We start from the raw sequence: 22603 nt of genomic DNA, 5'->3' as shown, positions 1-22603 counted from the left end.
GCCCGGATTGGAGGGTGCACCTTAAGAGAATAGGTTGAGTGAACTTGGCCTTTCCTCCTTGGAGCAACGGAGGATGAGAGGTGACCTGACAGAGCTGTATAAGATGATGAGAGGCATTGAATGTGTGGACAGTCAGAGGCTTTTCCCCAGTGCTGAAATGGCTAGCGTGAGAGGGCACAATTTTAAGGTGCTTGGAAGTAGGTATCAAAGGGGGTGTCAGGGGTAAGTCTTTCACACAGAGAGTGGTGGGCGTGTGGAATGCACTGCCAGCGACGGTGGTGGAGGTGGATACAATGGGGCATCTTAAGAGACATGGAGCTTAGAAAAATAGAGTGCTATGCGGTAGAGTAATTCTAAGCGGTTTTTAGAGTAGGTTGTATGGTCAGCATAAAATTGAGGGCCGAAGGGCCTGTAATATGTTGTAGATTTCTTTGTTCTGTGTATGTTCTAAGGGTGTCAAAGGTTATGGCAGAGGAGAAGGCAGGAGAATGGGGTTGAGAGGGATAGCATATCACCCACACTTGAATGCTGGACTTGATGGGCCAAATGGCCTACTTTTGCTCCTGTGTCTCATGGTCTTGTGGCTTCGAGTTTCTCTGAACGTCCTTCCCTCGCTTCTACCGGCAGGGTGACTACCGGCAACTGGTCCACCAGATCGATGAGGCTCAGTACAGTGAGATCCGAGCAATGGTGATGGAGATCAGGAATCAGTATGTGAGTGTGGGCTCGGCGAGGCGAGGCGAGGGAGGGTAATCCGCTGCCTCCCAGCCGGAGACCCCGGTTCGATGCCGCCTTTGGCTACTTTCTGCTCTCTGGGATTTCACCCCCCCCCCCCCCGTGCTCTGAGATGGGGGTGGGGGTCAGTGTGTGGGTGAGGGGGGGAGGCTGTGGCAGTTGTGAGTCGGGTTGGGATTCCCATCTGAGCCAGTCCCGCCTGCCCGAGTTTGGTCCTCATCCCTCTAAACCAGGGGCTCCCAACCCTTTTCATGCCACGGACCCCCACCTCAAACCGGAGGGACTGTGGACCTCCGGCTGGGAACGCCTCCACATAACCGTCTGAGTACCTGTTAAAGGATTGTACCTGCCTCACCCACTTCCTCTGGCACCTCATTCCCGGTTCTCTTGAGCCTCTGGGTAGCAGTTACCTCTCAGGTCTCTTCAATCTCCCCTCTTATCTTGTGTCTGCACCCTCTAGTTTTATCTCCCCAACCCCAGGGACAAAGATTGTAACTCTCCACCTTATCCATAACACATTTATAAACATCTGCGAGGTCATCCCTTATTCTCCTGCACTCCGAGTAAAGACCCAACCTCCCCTGTAACACAGGCAGCATCCTTGCGAATCTCCTCTGCGTTCTCTGCAGCTGAACAACGCCTCTCCTAAAACAAAGCTGTGCCCTGTCCGGCAAGTGGAGCTGCACAGTTGCCTTGTACAACCGCACCGTCAATGCCCTGTCGATGTTCAGCCTGCCAAACGCCACCTTCGCCACAGTGGGGTAGTGTTGGCGCGATACTGACGCAGCTCAGAGTTCAGAGTTCAATCCCCACGTCGCGTGTGAGAAAGTTTGTAGGTTCTTCGTCTGTGTGTGTGTGGGGGGGGGGGGTGGCTGTTTCCTCCGGGTGCTCTGGTTTCCCCTCACAGTCCAAAGATGTACTGGTTAGAAGGCTTCATAGTAAATTATCTTGTGAGTCGGGCTAAATCTGTGCATTACTGGGTGGCACAGCTGAATGGGCTGGAGGTTTTACTTTCTTTCAAAATAAAATACTTCTGACTCCTCTTTCAGAGAACCGTATTCTTGTACTCCAAGGTCCCTCTGTTCTACAACACATCTCAGGGCCTTGCCGTTCAATCTGAAAGCGTTGGTTTGACTTTACAAGCTACATACAACACCTCAAACTTACCTGAACCAAACTCCATTTGCCTTTCCCGGTCACTGACCCAGCCGATCAACGTCCCTCTGTAAATCCTGATAACCATCTTCACTGTCAACAACATCACCTATTATAGTGTCGTCTCCAAACTTACTAACCCTGCCATGCACCTGCCTGTGCGATACTGATGACAAACAGCAGTGGGTCCAGCCCTGAGCCCTGAGGAACACCAGTCCCACCCTCTCCCTCTGCTTCCTTCCATTGAGCCCATCGTGCGTCCGGTTGTCCAGCTCCCTCTGTGATTGAACCTTCCAGAGCAGCCGGCCATGTGGGACCTAATCAAAGGCTTTACTGTGAAGACTATAAGATATAGGAGCAGAATCAGGCCATTTGGCCCATCAAGTCTGCTCCATTTCATCATGGCTGATCCAATTTTCCTTCATCCCTTCGTGCCTTGACCAATCAAGAATCTATCAACCTCTGCCTTAAATATACATAAAGACTTGGCCTTCACAGCTGCCTGTGGCGAGGAATTCCACAGATTCACCACCCTCTGGCTAAAGGAATTCCTCTCCATCTCCATTCTAAATGGACAACCCTCTATGCTGAGGCTGTGTCCTCTGGTCTTAGACTCTCCCACCATAGGAAAAAATCTTCTCCACATCCACTCACATCGAGGCCTTTCACCATTCGATGGGTTTCAAAGAGATCATCCCTTGTACTTCTGAATTGTAGTGAATTCAGGCCCGAAGCCATCAAATACTCTTCGTACAAGAAGCTGTTCAATTCTGGATTAATGTCGTGAACCTCCTTTGAACCCACTCCAGTTTCAGCACATCCTTTCTAAGACGAGGGGCCCCAACCTGCTCACAATCCTCCGTGAGGCCTCACCAGTGGTTTATAAAGTCAACATTACATCCTTGTATTTATATTCTAGTCCTTTTGAAACCAATGCTAACATTGCATTTGCCTTCCTCACCACAGACTCGACCTGCACGTTAACCTGTAGGGAATCCTGCACAAGGACTCCCAAGTGTTTTGTATATTCTCTCCATTTAGAAAATAGCCAACTCTTTCATTTCTTCTACCAAAGTGCATGACCATACACTTCCCTACACTGTATTCCATCTGCCATTTCTTTGCCAATTTCCCCTCATCTGTGTCCTTCTGTAGCCTTCAATATTACCTGTCCTTCCACCTATCTTCAGATTGTCTGCAAACCCATCTATCCCACCATCCAAATCGTTGACATATAACGTAAGAAGAATCGGTCCCAGCACAGACCCCTGTGGAACACCACTAGTCTCTGGAAGCCAGCCAGAAAAGGCCCCCTTTATTCCCACTCTTTGCCTCCTGCCAATGAGCTACTGCTTTATCCATGCTAGAACCTTTCTTGTAATATAAAGCAACCTCATGTGTGGCATCTGGTAAAAGACCTGAAAATCCAAGTACACAACATCAGCTGATTTTCCTTTGTCTTTCCTGCTTGTTATTTCGTCAAACAATTCTGACAGATTTGTCAGATAAGATTTTCCCTTGAGGAAATCATGCTGACTACGTCCTATTTTATCATGTGCCTCCAAGTACCCTGAGACCCCATCTTTAACAATCGACTCCAACTTCTTCCTACCCACTGAGGTCAGGCCAACTGGCCTATGGCTTCCTTTCTTCTGCCTCTCCCTTCCTGGAGAGATATTTGCAATTTTCTAGTCTTCTGGAACCATTCCAGAATCTAGAGATTCTTGAGAGATCATTACTGATGCCTCCATAGTCACTTCAGCTTCTCTTTCAGAACCCTGGGGTGTCGTCCATCTGGTCCGGGTGACTTAACCACCTTCAGACCTTCCAATTTCTCAAGAATTTTCTCTCTAGTAATGGTAACTTCACACACTTCATGATTCCTGATACTTGGAACTTCTATCATACAGCTAGTGTCTTTTGCTGTGAAGACCAATGCAAAATGATCAGCCATGATCTCAAAAGGCTCGAAGGGCCGAATGGTCTACTTCTTCACCTATTGTCTAAAATACTTATTCAGTTCACCTGCCATTTCCTTGTCTCCCATTACCATCTCCCCAGCATCATTTTCCAGAGGTCCGATATCCACTTTCATCTCTCTTTTACATTTTATGTATCAGAAGAAACTTTTGGAATCTTCTTTATTATTCCAATTTTCCAACTTTACCTGCATCATGCTTTTTCAGTTGTCTTCTGTTGGTTTTTAAAAGCTTCCCAATCCTCAAACTTCCCACCAATTTTTGCTCTATTATATGCCCTCTCTTTGGCTTTGACTTCTCTTGTTAGCCACTGTTGTGTTGTCTTTCCTTTCGCAGACTTCTTCCTCTTTGTGACGTCTATATCCTGTGCCTTCTGAATTGCTTCCAGAAATTCCCACCATTGCTGCTCTGCCGTCATCCCTACCAGTGTTCTTTTCCAATAATTTCTGGTCAACTCCTCTCTCGTGCCTCTGTAACTCTCCTCACTCCACTGATACATCCTTCTGAAATTTCAGGGTGAATTCTATCGTATTAGGATCACTTTCCCTAAGGGTTCTTTTACCTTGAGCTCTCTAATCAATTCCAGTTCACTGCACAACGCCCAATCCAGAATAGCAGATTCTCCACTGGACTCAACCTAAAAAGCCATCTCGTAGGCACTAGAAATGCCCCACCACGAATCCCGTACCAACCTGATTTTCCCAATCTACCTGCATATTGATATCTCCATCTGCATTGTAACACTGCTGCTTTGGCATCAGTGCCTATCTCCAGTTGTAATTTGTAGGCCACGTCCTTGCTACTGTATGGGGGTCTGTATTCAACTCCCACCGGGGTCATTTTACCCTTGCAGTTCCTTAGCTCTATCCACAAATCTTCAATACCTTCCGACCCTATGTCACTGCTTTCTAAGGATTTGATTTAATTTTTACCAACAGAGCCCCCCACGCCCTCAATGTGAATCCTTTCAATACAATGTGAATCCTTGGATATCAGGCTCCCAGCTATAACCTTCCCACAATGTCATACACACCAATCTGTAGGTGTGCTGCAAGTTCATCTAGCTTATTCCACATTCAAAGATAACAGCTTCATTCCTGTATTCATCGTTTGGCTCTCGTGTTGCAACTCACCCTGTGTCTGCAATTTTGCCCTGTCAGCAGCCCCTCCTCACTACGCATTGCCTCTGTTTGTAAACCAGCTACCTCAGCCTCGGCGCTTTTTGTACGATTCTTCCATGTAGATGTCCATCGCGTCTACTGCCCTGCCCTTGTCGACCCTCTTGGTCACTTCTTCAATAATCCACATGATTTCCCCCCCCCCCCCCACACACACACACAGTCTCTGAACAGCCCCTGTCTTTCCAGATGCTTGTCGGTGTTACCCCTCAGAATCCCCTTCAGTAACTACCTCCCACAAGGATCAGTGTAAGTGGGTGGGTGATTGGTCAAAGGGCCGGTCTCTCTTGTTCTTGTGACCCTGCGATGCTGAGGAGAGAAGAGGTTGGGAAGAGAAGAGGGGTGAGATGCTTTGGGAGGGGTGGGGGTGTTGCTGAAAGGTGATAGATGGATTACTGATCCCCCTTCCTTAATTACTCCACCGCCCCCCCACCCCCAGGCTCTGCTCTACGACCTCATCAGCAAGAACTTCGACAAGATCAAGAAACCTCGAGGGGACTCGAAGGCACTGATCTACTGAGGGAGGGGATCATAACAACATTGACCCCAAGGCCCTCTGCTCTGCCACATCCTCTCCCCCCCATGCTCTGCACTGTGGGTCAGGTACACCCGCCCCTGGGTGAGAGTGTTACGGACATAGCTTGTTAATAAACTCTCTGAATTTATCTTTGTTGGATTCCTCCATTTATCCTCCCCTCCCTCCATCTGTCCTCTCTTCCCTCTCCATCCCTCCATCTCCCTTCCCTCCATCCTTCTTCTTCTCCTCCCCCTCCTCCTCTCCTCGCCCTCCATCTCTCCTCCTCACCCTCCACCTCTCCTCCTCACCCTCCACCTCTTCTCCTTCCATCTGTCCTCCTCTTCCCTCTCCCTCTCCTCCCTCCATCTGTCCTACTCTCTTCCACCTCCATCCCTCCACCTCCCCTCCATCCCTCCTCCTCCTCCTCTTCTCACCCTCCATCTCTCCTTACCATCCCCTTCGTCCATCTCTTCAGCTTCCCTCCCTCCCACCTCTTCCTCTGCACCTTCACCTCCCCTCTCCCTTCATCTCTTCAGAACCCTTATCGCCCTCACGCCTCTCCCCCAACTCCCTCTCAGCCTCCGTCCCCCTCGCCCCTCTCCCTCTGACCTCCCACACTAGGCCTCTTTGCTATTTTTCGGATGGAGTTCTGTGGCCCTCGCTCCAGAATAGCCGTCGAGAGCTGGAATCCCCGACCAGGGGACCGGGGGAGGGAAGGCCATGAATTCCTCTCCACTGGGAAGGCATCGGATGGAAGGGGGGGGGCATAAAGGGTGACGTGAGAGGGGAAAGTGTGCAAAGAGGGAATGGGTGGTCAAGGATGAGGTTGGTGGGGGCAGCCTAACTGGCACAATACCTCCCTACCACCACCCTCCCGACAACACCCTCCCTCCATGCCCTCCCCTCCCTACCACCACCCTCCCGACAACACCCTCCCTCCATGCCCTCCCCTCCCTACCACCACCCTCCCGACAACACCCTCCCTCCATGCCCTCCGCTCCCTACCACCACCCTCCCGACAACACCCTCCCTCCATGCCCTCCCCTCCCTACCACCACCCTCCCGACAACACCCTCCCTCCATGCCCTCCACTCCCTACCACCACCCTCCCGACAACACCCTCCCTCCATGCCCTCCCCTCCCTACCACCACCCTCCCGACAACACCCTCCCTATGCCCTCCCCTCCCTACCACCACCCTCTTGACAACACTATTCCCATACCACCCCCTCACCCACAACATCCCCCCTCGCCCTGAGTAACAATCCCCCCTTGCCCTCAACAAACCCCTCTCCCTCAACAAAACCCTCACCGTCAACAACTCCCTCTATCCCCAACCAACACTCCTGCCTTCAGCAACCTCCCTTTACCCTCAACAACTCCCTCTCTCCCTCAACAACTCCCCTCACCCTCAACAACCACCTTGCACTCAACAATCCTCCCTGCCTTCAATAACCACCTCTTCTTCAACCACTCCCTCACCCTCCACAACCCCCTCTGCCTTCAACAACAACCCCCGCCCTCAACAGCAGACATTCCCTCACCCTCTGCAACCTCCCCTTCACCCTCAACAACTCCCCTCACCCTCAACAACATCCTCCTCTCACCTTCAACAACCCTCCCTGCCTTGACCAACAACCCCCCCTTCACCCTCAACAACAACCTCCCCTTGGCTTCAACAACACCCCCTCGCCCGCAATTCCCCCTCTCCCTCAACAACTACAACTCGCCTGCAAAAACACTCATCACGCCCTCAACAACCGCCTCACCCTCAAAAACCACCTCTCACTTGCAAAAACCCTCCTCTCCCTTAACATCTCACTCAGCTGTAACCACCCCATTGCTCTCTCAACAACCCCCCTCGGCCTCAACAACAACATCCTCCTCTCACATTCAACAACCTTCCCTGCCTTCAACAACAGACATTCCCTCATCCTCAACAACCCCCCTCCTACCACCTCCCTTCCCCTCAACAACCCTCCCCGACCACTATTCCCCCCTCTCCCTCAACAACCCTCCTTGCCCTCACAACCCTCCCTCTCTCCCTCAACAACCACCCACTCATTCCCTCGACAACCCTCTCACCCACTATTCCCCTCCCTCTCTCTCAACAACCACCTTGCCCACAGGAACACTCCCTCTCTCCCTCAATAACCACCCCGTCGCTCTCTCAACAACCCTCCCCGCCCTCAGCTGTAGATCTTCCCACGCCCCAGCACAAACACCAGGCAGTAACGGGTGGATGCCAGCTTTAATTTCGGTACATTGCATGCTTCGGTTCTGCCGGGCCGGTGGGGAACCGATATTTGCTCTGGATCCACCTCCTTGTCTATTCCGTCTGGGCGAGGGAGGCATTGGAACGGGTGCAGTCCGCTGTCCTGGCTGGTCGTTGAGAATCAGGGATCTTGGGTCCTGTGTAGGAGTTTGCGTAGTTCATTCCCTGGGGTCCACTGTCGAGATCTCTGGGGCTGTGGCCTCCTGTGGGTCTCTCAGTCCCACGTCTGGGGTCGTTTTGGATCAGATGACCCCTGTGGTCCAGACTCTAGTTGACTCTGGGGTTGTGTCTGAGGCTAAAGGCTTTCAGATGTCCCTGGGTTCTGATGTGTGGGCCCCTGTGATCCAGTGTCCGGATTGCTGTCAAGATCCTGGGCCCCATCGTCCAAGATCTGCAGCCTCCTGTGTGTCAAAGTCCGGGGCCCTGTGACGCTGGCCGGTCGATCCTGGTCCACGCCTCCTCTCCCCCCTCCCAGGGATTTGCTGCCTGTCGATCCCGGGGGAGGGAAGGTTAAAAATCCCATCGTCCTCAGTCCCGTTCCCTCTCCTCCCCTCCCCTCACTCCCGAAAGCACATGGTCTCTGAGGCTGGATCCCACCTGCTCTGCACCGCCCCACAGACGCACCTGCGGCCCACCTGTCGGTATCCGGGCCCCAGGCCCCAGTCCCCTCTGAGACCACGGTCCTCTGGGACCCTTTCCTTTCCGGGAACCCAGGTGCATGGGATCCTCTCAGACCCAGGGTCCCAGTCCCCAGGGGCCCTGTCCCTGCCTGGACCCAAAGACCACGACCCCGGCCCCCAGATCCCCTGCATCCGTGCACCTCCAGGACCCCTATCACCCGGGCCCTTCCCTGCACTGGGCCCCCAGTGCCAGGGGGCCCTCTCCCCTCCAGAACTCCAGTCCCCAGAGACCCTCTGTACCCCGGGATACCACTCATCCTGTCCCCAGCTCTCAGGGCACCTCTCCTCTGAGCCCCTCCCTGCCCTGGTCTCCAGCTCTTGCCCAGGAGGGCCCGGCCCCCAGCGCCGAGGGTACCACAGCCGGTAGGTGAGCCGCCAGCAGAGGTGAGCGGCCCCGGCGCCCGCCAGCTTCTCCGAGTAGCGGTGGAAGAGGGCGGCGGAGAGAACCAGCAGGCCGCTCCACAGGCCCAGCAGTGCTGCGGCCAGCAGGAAGAGGACCCGGACGGGCGCCGGTGCTGGGCGGCCCACCCGCAGGTAGGCCCGGAACGGAGCCAGCTCCTCGGCCAGCACCAACGAGCTGTAGCTCAGGAGGAAGCAGGGCGTCGAGACAGCGTAGCCGCGCCACTGCCGGCCCGGCTGGGAGAGGCAGGCGGCCTGGCCCCAGGCCCCGGCCTCGGCCTCCGGCAGCAGCAGCAGGCCGCCCTCGGCCAGAGCCAGGCAGGAGCCGCTGGCGTCGCGCAGCAGACCGAAAGCCCGCAGGCAGACCAGCTGCAGGCCACTGGCCAAGCCCAGGCGCAGCAGCGGCCGCGGGGAGGGAGCCCCCTGGCCCCTCTCCCGGCTCAGCACGGAGAACGGCAGCAAGAAACCGGCCGACAGCAGCAGCGTCCAGCCCCAGGCTGAGTCCACGAAGCGGCTGCGACGATGGGGGGGGGTGTTTGAGGGGAGTGGAGGGGCGAGGTGGGTGAGTGGGAAAGGAGGGGTAGGGGTAGGAGGAAGAGGAGTTGAATGGAGAAGGGAAAAAGAGAGAAAAGAGACAATGGGTTGAATTAGATGAGGCAGCAAAGTTCAAGAGTTTAGCATCAATGAGAGGGGGGAGGGTTTGCAGGGGCCAAGGGTGAGGGTAGCCCAGGACAGACGGGCCGAGGGTGAGGGGGTGGGATAAGGGATTGATCGAGGTGGAGACTCACACATAGCCCATGACAGACGGGCCGAGGGTGAGGGGGTGGGATAAGGGATTGATCGAGGTGGAGACTCACACATAGCCCAGGACAGACGGGCCGAGGGTGAGGGTGGGATAAGAAATTGATCGAGGTGGAGACTCACACATAGCCCAGGACAGACGGGCCGAGGGTGAGGGTGGGATAAGAAATTGATCGAGGTGGAGACTCACACATAGCCCAGGACAGACGGGCCGAGGCTGGGGGGTGGGATAAGGGATTGATCGAGATGGAGACTCACACATAGCCCAGGACAGACGGGCCGAGGGTGGGGAGTGGGATAAGGGATTGATCGAGGTGGAGACTCACACATAGCCCATGACAGACGGGCCGAGGGTGAGGGGGTGGGATAAGGGATTGATCGAGATGGAGACTCACACATAGCCCAGGACAGACGGGCGGAGGCTGGGGGGTGGGATAAGGGATTGATCGAGGTGGAGACTCGCACATAGCCCAGGACAGACGGGCCGAGGGTGGGGAGTGGGATAAGGGATTGATCGAGGTGGAGACTCACACATAGCCCAGGACAGACGGGCCGAGGCTGGGGGGTGGGATAAGGGATTGATCGAGGTGGAGACTCACACATAGCCCAGGACAGTCGGGCCGAGGGTGAGGGGGTGGGATAAGGGATTGATCGAGGTGGAGACTCACACATAGCCCATGACAGACGGGCCGAGGGTGAGGGGGTGGGATAAGGGATTGATCGAGGTGGAGACTCACACATAGCCCATGACAGACGGGCCGAGGGTGAGGGGGTGGGATAAGGGATTGATCGAGGTGGAGACTCACACATAGCCCATGACAGACGGGCCGAGGGTGAGGGGGTGGGATAAGGGATTGATCGAGGTGGAGACTCACACATAGCCCATGACAGACGGGCCGAGGGTGAGGGGGTGGGATAAGGGATTGATCGAGGTGGAGACTCACACATAGCCCAGGACAGACGGGCCGAGGGTGAGGGGGTGGGATAAGGGATTGATCGAGATGGAGACTCACACATAGCCCAGGACAGACGGGCCGAGGGTGAGGGTAGCCCAGGACAGACGGGCCGAGGGTGAGGGGGTGGGATAAGGGATTGATCGAGGCGGAGACTCAGACATAGCCCAGGTCAGGGGCCGAGGCTGGGGGGTGGGATAAGCGATTGATCAAGCTGGAGACTCACACATACAAGTAGTTGTTCCTGTTGGCAAAGATGATCCGGGGGCTGATGTGGAACTGCAGCAGTGGCCCGAAGACGACCAGGGCGGCCAGCCAGAGGTGGTAGTGTGACAGCACCCACGGGTGCCCCAGGAAGTTTGCCAGATGGTCAGTGCCCACCACCAGGGCCGCGTCCAGCACCCTGGCAGCCGCGGTCAGCCCTGGGAGCGGCCAGAGCCGGGCCAGCCATTTGCCCTGCCACATTGCCAGGACCCCTCAAAGCCCAGTTACCCTTTGCTGGCTGGAATCCCTCCCTCACCCCCCAAGAAAGTCCTCGGATTCTCGCTCTCCCCACCCCCAAAACCCCTGACCCTCTCTCTCCAGTCTCGCCTGGCCCTCTCCAGCCCCGTCCCTTTCTCCCTCACTCTCCAGCACCTCCGTTGCCCTCTCACCGCTAGGCCCGTCCACCAGCTCCAGCTCTGCCGACAGCTGGCCACAGACTGCCACCCAAAATAGCAGCAGCAGGCCCAGCAGCTGCTGCTGTCCTCCCGGGACGTGAGAGGGGGTGGCAACTCTGCCTGGGACACGGGAGGGAGGGGGGAGAGAGTGAGGACCACCTGGATCCTACCCGACAGGACGCTAGCGAGGGAGAGGAGGGAGGTGAGGGGTTCGAGGGCAGAGGGAGTCAAGGGGCTCGCAGAGAGCAGGGACAGCAGCGGGGTGGGGGTAGCAAACAGACGCACATCCTCTTGTTCAGCACTGGGGTGCTCAATATCCCACTAGAGCCCCAGTCCCTGCCCCCATTCACCGTACTCCATAAAACCATCAGATATAGGAGCAGAATGAGGCCATTTGCCCCTTCATTTCGTCATGTCTGATCTAATTTCCCTCTCAGCCCCAATCTCCTGCCTTCATCCCGTATCCCTTCATGCCTTGACTGAACCAGAGCCTTGAATCCTATAGATTCAGCACCCTCTGGCTGGAGAAATTCCCCCTCATCTCCCTTCTGAAAGGACAGCCCTCTGGGGCCTCAGGAAGCACCCGCTCTGTCCAGGCCTTTCACCATGCCTCATTCTTCTGAACTGTGGGGGCTTTTGTCAGAAAGGGCAGCAGATTTCAGACCCAGTTTGGGGGCAAGTGGGGAGAGGGCTTAGAGAGGGGGGTTGGGGCGGGGATGGGACGGAAAGGAGGGTGTAGGAGCCATATACAGTTTTTTTGTGGCGCGATAATCTGTCACGTGGCATAGTTGCATATTGACGCTTATCACTAGTTAGTCTAGTTAAGAGGGGTTAAGCCGCAGGGTGATGTCTTTTTGCTGACCACTAATTCAGTTCAATTTCACTTCGCTAATTTGATCGCTATATCTATCAACAATTCCGTTTCATCGGATCTCTAATGTTCGTCCTCGCTGGTTTCGTGATAAAGTCGGTTAGTTTTGCAAGTGTGTCAATCTCCCGCCTTGGGCTCCCCGTGGTTTCGCGTTTGTTTTGGAGTAGCGGCCGCACTTTGCCATCAAAGGAAGAGTTGGACCGCGGGATTGCCCCGGTAGCACACAGACAGAGAGCGCGTCGGAAACCCGCGCAGCCCGCAGGATTATCCGTGACCTTTTCTTGGTGCTTGTGCTTTGAACGGTCGGTTTGGATTGAAGGCTGCTTGGTTTAGCGCTGAGGGTACACGGGCAGTTCATGGAATCAAATATCACCGGCGCTGCGGGCGAACAAAGAGATCATTGCCAGTCTCGCCACTAGAGAAATTAACACGCGTGGAACCGGCGCCAACGATCTGGGCTCGCAGAAGAGAACTTCAAACTGAAGCCAAGGTTAATCTAATCAAAAGTCTTCAAAAGCAATATGAAAAACTGTGAACAAAATTAACCTTTAATACCACCAATTAGTGATCTTCAGAAAATGCCTTACAAGGGAACTCTGGTCTTGACTTGACCAACAGTATGTGTAGCAGTTGCCAAAGCGACACCACCTGCTACTCTTATTACTTGCCAAGGTCGAGCAGGAGAGACAAAAGGGTTGCTTTTCAAACACAGATCGCTATTGCAGTGCATTCATAGAGATTACAAAACAATGGGTGACCCAAACATGTTATGTCGAACATAAGAAACAGGAGCAGGAGTAGGCCATCCGGCCCATCGAGCCTGCCCCGCCATTCAATAAGATCATAGCTGATCTGTCCATAAACTCAGCTCCATCTACCTGCCTTTTCCCCATAACCCTTAGTTCCCTTACGATGCAAAAACCTATCTAACTGTTTCTTAAATACATTTAGTGAGGAAGCCTCAACTGCTTCCCAGGGCAGAGAATTCCAGATTCACCGCTCTCTGGGAGAAACTGCTCCTCCTCATCTCCATCCTAAACCTTCTCCCCTGAATCTTGAGGCGATGTTGCCTAGTTCTAGTCTCACCTACCAATGGGAACAACTTTCCTACTTCTATCTTATCTATCCCTTTTAAAATGTTGTATGTTACTATAAGATTGCCCCTCATTCTTCTGAACTCCAGAGAGTATAGTCCCAGACAACTCAATCTCTCCTCATAGGTTAACCCCTTCATCTCTGGAATCAACCTGGTGAACCTCCTCTGCACCACCTCCAAAGCCAGTATATCCTTCCTCAAGTTTAGAGACCAGAACTGCACGTAGTACTCCAGGTGCAGCCTCACCAGTACCCTGTATCGTTGCAGCATAACCTCCCTGCTCTTGAATTCAATCTCTTGAGAAAGTCAAATCAAATCACTTTTATTGTCATTCCAACGATAACTGCTGGTACAGTACACAGTAAAAATGAGACAACGTTTTTCAGGACCATGGTGTTACATGACACAATACAAAAACTATACTGAACTACGTTAAAAAAAACAACACAGAAAAAGTTACTCTAGACTACAGACCTACACTGGACTGCGTAAAGTGCACAAAACAGTGCAAGCATTACAATAAATAATAACCAGGACAATAGGGCAGTAAGGTGTCAGTCCAGGCTCTGGGTTATTGAGGAGTCTGATAGCTTGGGGGAAGAAAGTGTTACACAGTCTGGTCATGAGAGCCCAAATGCTTCAGTGCCTTTTCCCAGATGGCAGGAGGGAGAAGAGTTTGTATGAGGGGTGCATGGGGTCCTTCATAATGCTGTTTGCTTTGCGGATGTAGTGTGTGGTGTAAATGTCTGTGATGGCGGGAAGAGAGACCCCGATGATCTTCTCAGCTGACCTCACTATCCACTGCAGGGTCTTGTGATCCGAGACGGTGCAATTTCTGAACCAGGAATGCACTCAATGAAGGCCAACATTCTGTTTGCCTGCCTAATAACATGCTGTACCTGCAGGCCAACTTTTTGTGATTCATGAACAAGCACTCCCATGTCCCTCTGCACAACAGCATGCTGCAGCCTTTCACTATTTAAATAATAATCTGCTCTTCTATTATTTCTTCCAAAGTGGATGATCTCGCATTTACCAACATTGTATTCCATCTGTCAGACCTTGGCCCACTCACTTAACCTATCTATATCCCTCTGCAGACTTTCCACATCCTCTGTACAATTTGCTTTTCCACTCAGTTTAGTGACATCAGCAACTTCTGCTACACAACACTCAGTACCCTCTTCCAAATCATCAATGTAAATGGTAAACAGCTGCGGGCCCAGCACCGACCCCTGCAGCACCCCACTTACCATCGACTGCCAACCGGAGAAAGACCCATTTATACCAACTCTCTGCCTTCTATCGGTTAACCAATCCACTATCCATGCCAAACACTTCCTCTGACTCCATGAATCCATATCTTATTTATAAGTCTCTTGTGCAGCACCTTATTGAACACCTTCTGGAAATCCAAGTGTATGACATCCACCTGTTCCCCTCTATCCACTGCACTCATTATGTCCTCAAAGAACTCCAGTAAGGTTGTCAAACAGGACCTGCCCTTTCTGAATCCATGTTGCGTCTGTCTAATGGAACCACTCTTTTCTAAATGTTTCACTATTTCTTCCTTAATGATAGCTTCAAGCATTTTCTCGACTACAGATGTTAAGCTAACTGGCCTATAGTTGCCCGTCTTTTGCCTGCATCCTTTTTTAAAAAGTGGCGTGACAATTGCTGTCTTCCAGTCCACTGGGACCTGCCCAGAGTCGAGAGTTTTGATAAATGATTACCAACGCATCTACTATAACCTCCGCCAATTCCGTCAGCAACCTGGGATGCTTCCCATCAGGACCGGGGGCTTATCTACCTTCAGGCCCTCTAGTTTGCTCATCACTATCTCTTTAGTGGCAGTGATTTTATCGAGGTACTCACCTCCCATTTCGTCCATAACATCATTCTTTGGCATATTGGACGTGTCCTCCACCGTGAAGACCGACACAAAATAGTTGTTCAATGCTGCAGCCATTTCCTTATCACCCAATATCAATTTCCCCTTCTCATCCTCCAAGGGACCTACGTTGACTTTAGCCTCCCTCTTCCACTTTATATATTTATATAATCTTTTGCTACCTGTTTTTATATTTTGTGCTAATTTACTTTCATACTCTATCTTACCTTTCTTTTTTTCTTGTTTAGTTGTTCTCTGTTTCTTTTTAAAGTTTTCCCAATCCTCCAATCTCCTACTACTCTTTGTGACTTTGTACATATGAGCTTTTAATTTGATACTATCTTTTATTTCCTTAGTTATCCAAGGCTGGCTCTCCCCACACTTACTGTCCTTACTTTAAAAAAAAATATTTATTAAATTTTTAGAAAATTACAGAGAATAAATGTAATGATAAAATAGTATGAAAGAGAAAAAATAATATTAACCCTCCCCCCCTTAACCCTAGTCTAAAGAAAGAAAAGAAAGAAAGAAAGAAGAGAAAGATTGCCTGAATATCGGAGGATCCCCACATGCTCCATGGAGTTCAAAGTAATTTTAATTTTTAATTTTCCCCAATTACTTTATAATTTTATCTTCAAAGGACCTATGTATTTGATCCTATCTTTTATAGGTATGGGAGCCAAATTTTCAAAAATATATCATATTCATTTCTTAGATTGTATGTAATTTTTTCAAGTGGAATACAACTATGTATTTCATTATTCCAATGATCCATAGTTAAATATAAATCAGATTTCCAAGTAACTGCGATAACTTTTTTGGCTACTGCCAATGCAATTTTTATAAATTTTTTCTGATACTTATTCAATTTAAGTTTCGGTATTGTCCCTTCAACGTCTCCTAATAAAAATAATATTGGACTATGTGGGAGTTGTACTCCAGTAATTTGTTCCAATAAAAGTCTTAGATTTATCCAAAATGATTGAATTTTAAAACAAGACCAAGTAGAATGTAAAAAAGTACCAATTTCTTGATTACATCAAAAACATTGGTCAGACATATTTGAATTTAATCTATTTATTTTCTGTGGTGTTATATATAATTGATGTAAAAATTATATTGTACTAATCTAAGTCGAACATTTATTGTATTTATCATACTATCAGAACATAATCTTGACCAGCTTTTTCCATCAATTTTAATATTCAAATCAGATTCCCATTTTTGTCTTGATTTATGAATTCCTGATTTAATTGTCTGATTTTGAATCAAGTTGTACATACAGGATGTAAATTTTAAAATTTTTCCTTTTTGAATTAATATTTCTATTTCACTAGGTTTTGGCATCAACATTGTTTGACATTTTATATTTATTTTTTAATTGATCAAACAACATCAATACTCCTTCAAAACAGTCACCTATATACTTAATCCCCTTTTGGAACCAATTATGTAAAAGTTTATCATCCATTGTAAAAGGAATAAGCCTATTTTGAATTAAAGTTCTTTTTGCTAATAAAGATTTCTTTATCTCATCGTCCATATTTACCTTATTCCATAAATCAATCAAGTGTCTTAATATCGGAGATTCTTTTTTTTCCCGTATCCGTTTGGATTCCCATTTATATATAAAATCTTCTGGGATGTTTTCTCCTATCTTATCTAATTCTATTCTAATCCATGCTGGGTTTTTTTTCATCAAAAAAGATGCAATAAATCTAAGTTGATTTGCTTTATAATAATTCTTAAAATTTGGAAGTTGTAACCCTCCTAAATCAAATTTACATGTCAATTTTTCCAATGATATTCTTGACATCTTTCCTTTCCAAAGAAATTTCCTTACATATTCATTCAATTCTTGAAAAAACTTCTGAGGTAATTGTATTGGTAAAGTTTGGAATAAATATTGCAATCTAGGAAATATATTCATTTTTACAGTATTAACTCTTCCTATTAATGTTATTGGTAATCTCATCCATTTATCAAGATCCTCTTTTATTTTTTTTAATAATGGCAAATAATTTTGTTTACATAAATTTTTTACATCATTATCAACTCTAATACCTAAATATTTTATTCCATTTATTGACCATCGAAATTGAGTTACTAATTGACATTGATTATAATTTCCTTTGGTAAGGGGTAAAATTTCACTTTTATCCCAATTAATTTATACCCTGATACTTTCCCATATTCTTCCAATCTAAAAGATAATCTTTGCAAAGACTGCAATGGGTTTGTTAAATAAATCAAAACATCATCAGCAAATAAATTAATCTTATATTCTTCTTGATTTACTCTAAAACCCCCAATGTCTGAAACTGTTCTAATTAATTCAGCTAATGGTTCTATTGCCAATACAAATAAAGCAGATGATAATGGGCACCTTGTCTAGTTGACCTCGTTAAGCAAAATAGTGTTGAAACCTGACCATTTGTAACTACTTTAGCTTGAGGATTCGTATTTAAGGTTTTAATCCATTTTATAGCAGATTTTCCTAACTCATATTTTTCCAATACCTTAAATAAAAAATCCCATTCCAATCTATCAAATGCTTTCTCTGCATCCAAAGCAACTGCCAAACTCATTTCCTCTCTTTTTTTGTGCCAAATGAATTATACAAAGTAACCGAGTTATATTATCCATTGATTGTCTGTTTTTAATGAAACGTGATCCATATGTATTAATTTTGGTAAATATTTAGATATTCTATTAGATAAAATTTTTGCTATTATTTTATAATCTGTATTCAACAAAGAAATAGGTCTATATGATGTTGGTTTTAAAGGATCCCTATCTTTTTTTTGGCAATACAGTTATGATCGCTGTTTAAAAAGATTGTGGGAGTTTATGTATTCTTTCCACTCGATATATTAATTCCATAAAAGGAGGAATTAATAAATCTTTAATTTTTTAATAAAATTCAGGAGGAGAACTATCTTCTCCTGGGGATCTATTACTCTGAAGTGATCCTAAAGCTTCTTCAAGCTCTATTAATGTAAAAGGCATGTCTAATCCTTTCTGTTCTTCCAAATTTAATTTTGGAAGGGTTATTTGTGATAAAAATTTATCTATCTCAGCAATCTTATTTTGTGATTCTGATCGATATAGTTCAGTATAAGGTTATTTAACTCCCAGTCATCTCCACCCTGCAACCAGGTTTCTGTATTGGCCACTAAATCATATGCCCTGGTACTGATCTGTGCCACAAGTTCACTAACCTTGTTTCTAATACTACGGACAGTTACAAACGTTTGTAGATAAAGTGCCCTTATACTCATTGTCCTTTTAGAATCTAGTGACCTATGTGATTTTTGCTTTTTACTTTTATACACTCTACTCTTACTTTTTTCTTCACTAACTCTAGCTTTGGTCTCTGCATCACTTCCCTCTTCTTTTATGTGTGGGTTCCCATCCCCCTGCCATAGTAGTTTAAAGCCTCCCCAACAGCACTAGCAAACACTCTCCCTCGGACATTGATCCTGACCCTGCCCAGGTGTAGACCCTCCGGACGGTACTGGTCCCACCTCCCCCAGAAGCGGTTCCAATGCCCCAAGAATCTGAACCCCTCCCCCCTGCACCACCGCTCAAGCCACATATTCACTCTAGTCACGTTGTGCATCCGAGCCTCTTCCACCATCAGACAACCTTTCTCAGATTCCAAGGCATGTTTTCACTACGCCTGTCGCAGATGTGAAACTGAACAACATGTGCACTCCCAAGTTCTGCTGCAGGAAGGAAATCTTCTGTATTTACTAGCTCCTCTGCACACATTAAAATAGATGCTGATTCAGCTACATTTTTGGCACATCAATGATTATTGGAGGACAAACATGCACTGGAAAACAGCAACAAAGTAGGAAGGAACAGCTGAGGTTGGAGGAAAATAATTTCTGCTCATACGGCTGAAGTTAGTACGTTCAGGGCTTCAAGTGTGGGGAGTTCTAGAAGTGCTACAGCACGACAGTCCCACGGTGGGAGCTTGTATATTGAAAAGGCAAAGAAAAAAACAAAAGCACTGAAAAAGTGTAATAATTATCAAAGTTTGCATGCAGGTTACAACCCCGAGGTTCGTCTTCCCCACAGACAGCCACGAAACATAGAAATACCTCGGAACCTGTTCAAAGAAAAACATCAAACCTCCCCCCTCTCGACAAGTGCAAGAAGTAAACAAATTGCACAAACACCATCAACCCCTCCACGTGTAAGAAACACAACTCGAGCAGGCGGCAACAAGAAGGAATAAGCGAAACACAGAATGCAAGTATAAAGTCGGAAAGTCCACATTCAGTTCAACAGTCTGCAGGTCTCTGACAGCATAGGGGGAGGGGGAAGGTGTGGAGAAGGAGGATGGCGAGAGAGAGGGAGGGGAAGGGGGAAGGAGGGGAGAGGGGGAGAGAGGGAGGGGGAGGGAGGAGGGGAGAGAGAGAGTGTGAGAGAGGAGAGAGGGAGGGAGACCCCTATGTACCAGACCCCTAAGGTAGTTCAAGGTGTTCATTCTCTGCCTGCACTAATGATGCACTCTGAACTCATGTCTTATCCAACATCACCATTTTACACTGTCTACGCTGCTTTCATGGAGGATGCCATCTTGAAAGATTATGCCAAAAGAGTGCTCATGGGAACATTAATTTACAGCACGGTAATACACTTGTTTTAAATGATAAAGGTCAAAATAGTTCTATTGATATAATGAGAAAGCAAAATGAAATAACAGTGTTATTGGTACAATAGCAGCACATTCCATCTTAGCCTAAATTTGAATAATCGACGCAGATCTATTGCTGTATCATGTGTTCATGAGGGCTTTTGGAAACGGTGTTGGAGGCTAGATGAACCGCTACAGAGACGACCTCTATTTCCTTGAATAGAACACTAGAGAACTTGTCAGCATGTTGACCCTAAAAATATCTAAAGGCTAAGGCTTTACTACAGGAGCATTTTGGTGAGTTTCGCCCCAACCGTCTGCAAGTGCCAGAGATTGATTTAGAAATTGAGCTGCTAATAGGGAAGAGTGTGCCTGAAGTTCTTTACAGCGTTCCCTATGCAATTGGAACAGAGGTGAATAGACTACCGAAAGAGACCATCGTGATGGAAGAGCTGACCGTCGACAGGAAGCCAGTTCTGAACTTGGACTAGCTGTGGCAGCAGCAGTTCAGGGCAGACTTCCCCCGAATGCAGCCAGGACGAGCAACTTGGTCTGTCGAGAGTAGATGGGGCTGAGAACAAATTCTACAAAACTGGTGGATGGCCACTAGCAGATTAGCTTACCTTTGAGAAAGAAGGAGGTTAACATGTCAAATAACAGGAAGGTTGCTGAGTAACGTGCTCTAAATCTGAGGAAGAGGTTTGAGAAGGATTTGTTGTTTCACACTGACTCCGCAGCTTTCACGAAGGATGTCATCTCCAAAGATTTTACCAAAAGAATATCAGTGGAGGATCTGGAATGCAGTGATGAGAAAATCTGGTATATCGCACATCATGGTGTTTATCACCCCAGAAAAGGGAAAAAATTCGTGTTGTTTTTGACTGTGGAGCAACTTTTCAGAGAATATTGCTCAGCTTTTACAGAGATCAGATCTCACTAACTCGCTGACTGGAGTCATAAGCAGATCCAGTGGCGATCATACAGATATGAATCAATGTTTTAAAGAGCCAGCAGAAGGCACAGATCTGCTGACAGTTCAGCTGCGAGATGGCGGATAAGCTCTTGCTTCAGTGTTGATGACTGCCTTGTGTCAGCGTCCTCTGTGGAAGGAGCGGTGTCTCTCTATCATGACCTAGTATACGTTTCTGCTAAGGGTGGCTCTCGAGTCACAAGGTGGAATAAGCAATCCGGGACAACAGAGGAGCAGGGAGTGAAGGACATGGGCGATTTGGATTTGGGTCAAGGTGTTCCTTCAGTGGAGCGAGTACTGGGTATGCAACGGTGCATTTAGTTTGATTCTTTCAAGTTTAACATCGCTCACCAGAAGGGGGATCCTCTCCACGGTTGGTTCCATCTATGATCGAGTCTGGTGCTACTATCTGCTAAGAAGGCTCAACAAGGACTTTGTCAGAATGGGCTTGGCTGGGACGACATCAGTGGCTCCTGAGTGAACGAGCTGGCTGGAAGAATTCTGCCAAGTGGAAGACTTTAAACTTGTTATATGTTTGAAACCCGAGTGTTGGGGGAATTATGCTTCACAGGTGCAGGTGGATATGGTTATGGATTGGTGCACAGAGCTTTCAGCATGGGAAAATCCAGGGCAGCTCTGTTGAAGCCAGTTTCCATCCCTCGTATAGAACTCACCGCCGCTACGATGGCAAGCTGTACGAAGAGCTTGTGGAGGGACAAGTTCTACAAGCTTCAAGACTCAGTGTTTTGGACCGATAATACAGTGGTGCTGGAAAGTTTGTGAACCCTGTGGAATTTTCTCTAGTTCTACATAAATGTGATCAGATCTTCACCCAAGTCCTAAAACTAGATAAAAAGACTTCAATTAAATAAATAATACAAAAAGTTATAATTATTTATTGAGAAAAATGATCCAACATCACATTTTTTTTTAGAAAAAGTATGCAAACCTTTGCTTCGAGTAGCTGGTGCTTTCAGGAACATCCAGGAGGTCTTTTGCAAACTTGAGCTGTGCAGCAATGTTTTTTGAACTGCAGTGGTTTCCTCCGTGGTGTTTTTCTTACAGTGGACACATGAACAGAGACTTTATCAAGATTTAGAGATTCCTGCAGGTCTTGTGCTGTTACCCCTGGGTTCTTGTTCACCTCCTTCAGCATTGCACGTTGTGCTCCTGGTGCCCACTCAGAGGGAGAGTAGCAACAGTACTGAATTTCCTTCTTTCTTTTAGACAATGTCTCTTACTGTGGACTGAAGAACACTCGGGTCTTTACAAATGCTTTCCAGCCTTTCCCAGCTGCAGGCATCTCTACAGTTCTTCTTCTAATGTCCTCTGGAAGTTGCTTTGACTGAGGCATGGTGCACCTAAAAAGATCTTTCCTGATAAGAGCAGGCTCTGTCACTAACCTGACTGTGTGTGACTCTTTCTATATATAGGTCAGGGTACCTCTATAACCCACATCTCCAATCTCATCTCATTGACTGGAATACCTGACTCCAGGCATTATCCCAGAGGTTCACATACTTTTTCCAACAAGTACATGTAGCACTGGATCATTTTTTCACAATAAATCAATGATCAAGTATAATGTTTTGTTTAATTGGTTTCTTTTTATCTAGTTTTATTTATGTGAGGATCTGATCACATTTTAGGTCATATTTATGCAGAAATATCTTGGCTTCCATTGACAATGAATTCCAGAGAATTCACTAAAGAAATTCCTCCTCATCTCTGTTCTAAAAGACACCTGTTCTGAGGCCGAGTCCTCTAGTCTGAGACTTCCACACTGTAGGAAACATC

General features: G+C 48.1%; 1 protein-coding gene and 1 long non-coding RNA gene across 2 annotated transcripts; one reads left to right on the top strand and one right to left on the bottom strand.

Annotated features, from left to right (window-relative positions):
• The first annotated feature begins 6 nt into the window (after positions 1-6).
• Positions 7-5712, top strand: LOC132381375 (uncharacterized). The gene is made up of 2 exons (XR_009508022.1): positions 7-714; positions 5487-5712. It is a non-coding gene; the product is annotated as an uncharacterized LOC132381375 (long non-coding RNA).
• A 1916-nt stretch (positions 5713-7628) lies between these two features.
• Positions 7629-11136, bottom strand: LOC132381719 (fat storage-inducing transmembrane protein 1). Its single transcript, XM_059951292.1, has 2 exons — positions 10898-11136; positions 7629-9431 (listed from the first exon to the last, which is right to left on the bottom strand). The coding sequence occupies exons 1-2, from the start codon at positions 11134-11136 to the stop codon at positions 8396-8398; spliced, it is 1275 nt and encodes a 424-aa protein (XP_059807275.1). The 3' UTR covers positions 7629-8395.
• Positions 11137-22603: the final 11467 nt, after the last annotated feature.

Source organism: Hypanus sabinus, chromosome 26 (genome assembly GCF_030144855.1).
Source record: "Hypanus sabinus isolate sHypSab1 chromosome 26, sHypSab1.hap1, whole genome shotgun sequence".
NCBI lineage: Eukaryota > Metazoa > Chordata > Chondrichthyes > Myliobatiformes > Dasyatidae > Hypanus > Hypanus sabinus.
This window is presented reverse-complemented; position numbering and strand designations above follow the sequence as displayed.